General features: G+C 29.8%; 1 protein-coding gene across 2 annotated transcripts; it reads left to right on the forward strand.

The window, feature by feature from the left end:
* The first annotated feature begins 285 nt into the window (after positions 1 to 285).
* On the forward strand, positions 286 to 5,387 carry LOC142231862 (protein ILRUN). 2 transcript variants are annotated; one of them, XM_075302521.1, is made up of 3 exons: positions 286 to 744; positions 984 to 1,335; positions 4,233 to 5,387. In XM_075302521.1, exons 2-3 carry the CDS (start codon positions 989 to 991, stop codon positions 4,663 to 4,665), a joined length of 780 nt encoding a protein of 259 aa, XP_075158636.1. In that variant the 5' UTR covers positions 286 to 744; positions 984 to 988; the 3' UTR covers positions 4,666 to 5,387. The 2 variants fall into 2 exon arrangements, with proteins under 2 accessions (XP_075158636.1, XP_075158637.1); XM_075302522.1 differs by lacking the exon at positions 286 to 744 and adding an exon at positions 775 to 885.
* Positions 5,388 to 7,503: the final 2,116 nt, after the last annotated feature.

A 7,503-nucleotide genomic window follows, 5' to 3' on the forward strand; every position in this document is an offset into this window, starting at 1 on the left:
AAGCATTCCTCCAATGCTTGTGTTTATTGGGAAAATACAACAATCGGTGTCTTCAAACAAAACTTTTGTTAAGACGTCCTATGCATATCTTCAGAAGCAGGTAAACTCATCTAGCGAGTCCGGGTCTGACTGGCTCACACATTTGGCTACCAATTAGAAATTGACGTAAACTGTGATCGCTTGCCGACTGTCGATATGGTTGTATACACACAATTCCTTTAAAATGTCATTACAAGAATTTTCACGAGAATGGTAACAATGATATCAATAGCAGAAGAATTTTTGGAACAACGTAGTTAATTTTTGAGTACAACCTATTTCTATATATTTTCCTTCTACTGTAAAATAAAAAAGAACTGAATCTAACTGCAATTTACATTGTGCTGCAATACAACCGTTTCTAGCAAAATAGAATGTATATTAGGAACAACTTCACAAAGTCGCAAGTCCAAATTATCGGCGTTAAGATATTCATTGACCGCCGTAGAAGCATGTAGGAGAAACGAACTGTCAAAATCAGGGAAAAACAAAACTAAACGATTCGAGTGTTCCTTTCGTAGCCCCATTGGCCTTTGTTCGGATATGATAAATTGCCAGTTAAATTCGTAATAAATATATTTACACATTTACATCTTCTTGTAAAGCCAAGGGAATATTACAAAGAACAAAAAAACACAAAGTCATCGCACACTTTCCACTTGGGAAATCGGAAAAAGTCTAAGATCCAAGAAAGAAAGGAAAAAGGTATGAAAACAAAGGGAACAAAATAGGCAAGAAAGAAAGCAAATAAAATTTAGAGTAGTGTAATGATGATGATGATCTTGCTGTGACAGAGAGACAGACAAAGAGGTCAACATTATTATTATTATAGTTGGAGGAAACTATGTACGGGTACTTTCTCATTGAGACCTGATTAATTTCACAATATATATGTACATGTAGGTAATGCTAACTAACCTAATACTTCTTGTTTATCTCCGCAGTTGCAATGGATATAAGTGACGATAGCCAGCAACAATCAGGCGGCGGCGTTGGTGGTGGCAACAATACACAGCAACAACAAATGCAATGTGATCCAACGGCAACTTTTGGTCCGCAACAAGCATTTGAGGGTTCACATGGTCCTCTCGGGGGACCTATACCATTACCTGCCCCGCCACAAAGTTATGATAAAGCTCGTTCTACAACATCGGTGGATTTTGATTCCCTATTACTGCAACAATTTAGCTGCTTAGGAACGAGAGATCACGAAGACCTCATCGAACAATTCCATAGTTTAATGAATAATCAAATGAATAAGGATGCGGCCCGTTTCTTTTTGGAAATGAGTAATTGGTAAGAGAGAAAATTGTCGAGTCTGTACAATGAGGGGGGAGAAAGCCATACTATAGGTAGAGGACCATCATGGGAGAGACGATTGTATCAAGTTAAGACGTAGTATGTAATATGAAAGAACATCGGGTAAGGGAAGTCAAGTTGTATGTTGCATCTTCAGATATGAGCTTTTGAGACTTTGGAAAAATTGTTTTCAAATCCGATGTGTTTGGAATTTGGCCGATATGGTACTTTCAAAAGTCAGCTTAGTAAAATAATTGGACCGAATGAGTTTCTTGGAAAAGTAAATGAGAAGTGGAAACCGATTTTGTATGGCCTACAATAAAGCTATGTGGGATTAAAACTGAGGGCTTATGTCGGTCTATATGTAACTACACCACTAAGGGTGAATATTCTTGTAGGATATTCCGTAGCACCCACATTGCTTAAGCACACATACTTAAGACGCTGTGTGCTCTAGTTTCATAAAATTTTCTAAAATATTTTGGAAACTAATATTAAATCGAAGCTATCAGGAAGAGAATCTGTTATGTTAGAGTTTCTATTTCGCTTTGTTTAATGGTAGGAAAAAGTTTGTTGCAGTCGATAACGATGGTCCTGGTGATAAAACATAGAGAAGTTTTTTTTTTTTGTTGGGAGGCAGCGTTACCGTTTTACCACATTAGTGACAAAATTTTCCACTTTTTGGTAGCGTTGATAGTTTTGTACGACTTTTTTGTTGTACCACTAACGGTTTTGCTTTTTAAATTTTTGTGCCACTGTTTTGCATGCTGTGCTACATACTTAAGACGCTGTGTGCTCTAGTTTCATAGTCCTGAAATATTTTGGAAACTAATATTAAATCGAAGCTAGACGGAAGAGAATCTGTTATGTTAGAGTTTCTATTTCGCTTTGTTTAATGGTAGGAAAAAGTTTGTTGCAGTCGATAACGATTGTCCTGGTGATAAAACGTAGAGAAGTTTTTTTGTTGGGAGGCAGCGTTACGGTTTTACCACATTAGTGACAAATTTTCCACTTTTGGTAGCGTTGACAGTTTTGTTCGACTGTTTTGTTGCACCACTAAAGGTTTTGCTTTTTAAATTTTTGTGCCACTGTTTTGCATGCTGTGCCACTTTTTATTCATTTTTAGTGCAATAGTTTTTGTAAATTTTTATTCCGGATACCTTTAAAATTACAAATGTGATCGTGACATCGTATTATCCTATACTATAATTTTAAGCACTTTCTCCTTCTCTATCCATAATGTTGTCAAGAGGATAATTATGAAAATATGTAAAGAAAAATTTATGTAGTAATTGAGATAAAATAATTGTTGGTTTAATTTAGGTCTAAATTGAAAAAAAAGTCATATATTCATAAGGAAATTAAAATTCATTTAATGCGTATTTTTCCTTAATAAAAGTGATGCTACAGAAATGTACCGAAATTTAATAGGTCAAATCCACAATGTTGCCGACAAACCCTGTTTTGATATCCAATACATTTCAACTTTTGCGTTGTCGACTATTTGCCTCTACATCTGTGGAAGAAAATGTCAAAATCGATAACACCGTTTCCACGACAATGTGCCTTGCAGAAAAATGGCATTTGGGTACTTTAAAAATGATTGTTTGGTTTACTTAGATCTAATTTGAAAAAAGAACACAATTTCATAAGAAAATTAAAATCACTTTTACCAACATTTTCATAAAGCTTCGATAGTGTTCCGTTAACTAACCAACTTTTGAACCGTATTATGGACGAAGCTGTCATCTTGCATATATATTCCATATGCCAGTTAGGAACTTAACTGACGAAAATTTTTCAATTAAAGTTAAATGGAGAGAAGATATTTGGAATTTACTTTCTGTTAACTGGATGTTAAAGCCTAACGGAGCTTCATGTAGCTCCGTTATTCTTATTTTTCCATTCTAAAAAATGTGCCACCTATTTAAAAATAGTGTAAAAGTTATGACATTTTATATCGCATTGCTTCTCGGTGCTTTAAAAACCAATAGGAAAATATTTCGCCAGAGGTACATAACCATTAATAAACCATTTAGATAGGAATGTCTAAACTGTTTTATTGGCATGTAAACGAAATCTTCATAGTAGCTACATACCAGTCGCTTCTGCAACATTCTTTGATTAATTTCAGGGCATCAGTTTATGTTTTATAGTTTTTCTTCATTGATCCCGATTGTACGATACTATTTATGCTGAATCAACTAATTTTTGTTTTGCATTGTCGACTATTTACCTCTACATCTTTGGAAGAAAATTTATAAATCGATAATACCGGTCTAACGAAAATATGCTTTGCAGAAAAATTACATTTCTTATGGGTACTTTAAAAATGAGGGTTGAGCTTATTTAGATCTATCTTGAAAAAACACGTCAACTTCATAAGAAAAGTAGAACCCCTTTAATTCGTATTTTTTTTCCTTTCTAAAAAATGTGCCTTTAAAATAGTGCGCCACATTTTTTTGTAAAAGTTAGGAAATTTTATATCGCATTTCATATCGGTACTTTAAAAACCAGTAGAAAAATATTTCGCCAGAGGTACATAGAGTTGCCTTAACCATTAAGAAAGAAATGTCGAAACTGTTTTATCGTCGTTTCTGCAAAATTCATTGATTTATTTCAGAGCATCAGCTTATGTTTTATATCGGTACTTTAAAAACCAGTAGAAAAATATTTCGACAGAGCTACATAGAGTTTGCTTAGCCACTAAGAAAGGAATGTCGAAACTGTTTAATCGTCGTTTCTGCAAAATTCTTTGATTTATATCAGGGCATCAGCTTATGTTTTATAGTTTTTCTTCATTGGTCCCGATTGTACGATACTATTTATTTTAAATCAACATGCTTAAAAAAAAACTAAAATTTCTAATTTTTATTTAAATGTCTCTCACATAGGAACCTACAAACTGCCGTCGGATGCTATCTTGATTTTTGTAATGGCCAAACTTTACCATCAATGAAACTTATTCAACAACAGCAACCTAATGTTCAGCAAATGGCATGGCGTCTACAAAACAATGGCTCCGAGACGTGGCCCAATGGCTGTTACTTAATGTCCAATAGTCAAATAAGACGTCTTGAAGTACCACCTTTACGTGCCGGTGATACTTGTGAAATTGTTGCCGATATATGCACACCGGAACCAATAGTATGGCGTCTATGTACTCCATATGGTGAATATTTTGGTGATAGCCTATGTTTGGTAGCTCCCGGAGTTTTCAATTCTCATGAGGAATTAAATCAACGCTTAGCTCAATTAGCTGTTAACGAACAAAATCCCGCCCAATGTCCTCAAGTTAATATTGTGATATCGGAGAGAATGGAATAGATTTGCAGCGATTTATATAGATATATATGCATATTTATGTGCGAATGAGTCTGTGTATGTATGTGGCTAAGCGATACGCGAAATTAGCATAGAGTAGTAGAGTTGAATGTGTTTTTAATAGACTTTTTTCTTTTTGGTTTTTATTTTCATTGAAAACAATATCTTGATGAATGTTGAAGAGTGTGCGAGTGTAAGATGATTGGCATGAGTGAATGCGTAAGTTCATCTCTTTTGATTTATTTTTATTCTTATTTTTTATGCATTCAGCTTTTTATAATCATAATAATAACAATAGAAGAAAAGTTTATAGTTCTTCCTTTGATATACATTTTTCCTGTATTTGTAAAACACAAACTCTTTCCTCTTCACTTCTTTATATCTATTGATCTTACTATACAATATTCTATATGCTTACGTTTCTTTTATGATAGAAAAAATATCATAGGTTTTAATTACTTTATTTTTGCCTTTGGTTAACATTTTTAAAAATAATATATTAATGGTACTAAACAATGATAATATATTTTGGAGAATTTTTGTTTGCGTTTAGATTGCCCGGTTTTTTATGAATTTAAAATTTAATTACAAATTGGAAAATATATTAAATACAATTTCTATGTTTTATACATATATATACATACATAAAATATAAAATTTAGATATATGTAATTTTTAAATAATTAGAAATATAATAAAAAAATGATAATACTTGTTAAAATGAATACAGTTTTTATAACTATTGGAACAAAAATATTAAAATGAGGTATATCTCTTCATTGCAAGTTGTTCTACTCATTCAGATTAATAGGTTTGTTAATTATGTAAACAATCGATAACATCGTTCTAATGAAATGCCACCATAGACAATTGGAAGAAGACGCAGTCTTGTCATTGCAAAACTGAAGCACCAGAAGACTCTGTCAACAAAATATCATGAAGTTTGCGTCGACGTGTCTCTCAAATGTACTGCTGTTTGCGTTGGAAAATATTATAACATTTGTGTTGTTCATACATTTCTGAATTAAAACCCCTAAAAGCAATACCAAAACGATTATAGAACATTAAAATCAAACGCATGTGTATGTTAAAGCGAATATTTGTTATGGTTTTATGTGAATATTGCTGTTTTAATTTATTCCTGGGCAGAGCTGCCTTGGCAAAAATTTACAAATAAAACATTTTTTTCTCATAGCCACTTGACATTTGTTTTCTCTTTATAGGAGCACAAGGCTTAATCTTGTTATTCTCAATTATCTTTGATGCCACCCATAAACACAGTTGCCACTTGAGCCAAAAATAATCTACCAAAATTTGAATCAAATTTTACCAAAAAACTACCAAAACAAAAAATTCTTTTGTCAAAAGTTTATTTCTATAGAAATTTTAATAAATTTGGTCAAAATTTTATTTCTATAGAAAATTTTTGCAAAATTTTATTTCTATATAAAACTTTTGCAAAATTTTATTTCTATAGAAAATTTTTGCAAAATTTTATTTCTATAGAAAATTTTTGTCAGCATTTTATTTCTATAGAACATTTTTGCAAAATTTTATTTCTATAGTAAATTTGGTCAAACTTTTATTTCTATAGTAAATATGGTCAAAATTTTATTTCTATAGAAAATTTTTGCAAAATGTTATTTCTATAGGAAACTTTTTCAAAAATTTGTTTCCATAGAAAATTTTGTCAAAAAGTTATTTCTGTAGAAAATCTTGTCAAAATTTTATTTCCTTAGAATTTTTGCCAAAATTTTATTTCTGTAGGAAATTTTGTCAAAATTTTATTTCTATAGAAAATTTTTGCAAAATTTTATTTCTATAGAAAATGTTTGCAAAATTTTATTTCTATAAAAAATTTTTGCAAAATTTTATTTCTATATAAAATTCTTGCAAAATTTAATTTCCATAGAAAATTTTTGCAAAATTTAATTTCCATAGAAAATTTTTGCAAAATGTTATTTCTATAGAAAATTTCTAAAGAAAATTTAATTTCTAAAGAAAATTTTTGCAAAATTTTATTTCTATATAAATTTTTTTTCAAAATTTTATTTCTATAGAAAATTTTGTCAACATTTTATTTCTATAGAAAATTTTGTCAACATTTTATTTCTATAGAAAATTTTGTCAACATATTATTTCAAAAAAAGAAAATTTTTGTCAACCCATAAACACGGTTGCCACTTGAGCCAAAAATAATCTACCAAAATTTGAATCAAATTTTACCAAGAAACTACCAAATAAAAAAATCTTCTTTTGTCAAAAGTTTATTTCTATAGAAATTTTAATAAATTTCTATAGAAAATTTTTGCAAAATTTTATTTCTATATAAAATTTTTGCAAAATTTTATTTCTATAGAAAATTTTTGCAAAATTTTATTTCTATAGAAAATTTTTGTCAGCATTTTATTTCTATAGAAAATTTTTGCAAAATTTTATTTCTATGGTAAATTTGGTAAAACTTTTATTTCTATAGTAAATATGGTCAAAATTTTATTTCTATTGAAAATTTTTGCAAAATGTTATTTCTATAGGAAACTTTTTCAAAAATTTGTTTCCATAGAAAATTTTGTCAAAATGTTATTTCTGTAGAAAATCTTGTCAACATTTTATTTCCATAGAATTTTTGCCAAAATTTTATTTCTGTAGGAAATTTTGTCAAAATTTTATTTCTATAGAAAATTTTTGCAAAATTTTATTTCTATAGAAAATTTTTGCAAAATTTTTTTTTGTATAAAAAATTTTTGCAAAATTTTTTTTCTATATAAAATTCTTGCAAAATTTAATTTCTATAGAAAATTTTTGCAAAATTTAATTTCTATAGAAAATTTTTGCAAATTT

The sequence above is a fragment of the Haematobia irritans genome, chromosome 3 (assembly GCF_050003625.1).
Source record: "Haematobia irritans isolate KBUSLIRL chromosome 3, ASM5000362v1, whole genome shotgun sequence".
Classification (NCBI taxonomy): Eukaryota; Metazoa; Arthropoda; class Insecta; order Diptera; family Muscidae; genus Haematobia; species Haematobia irritans.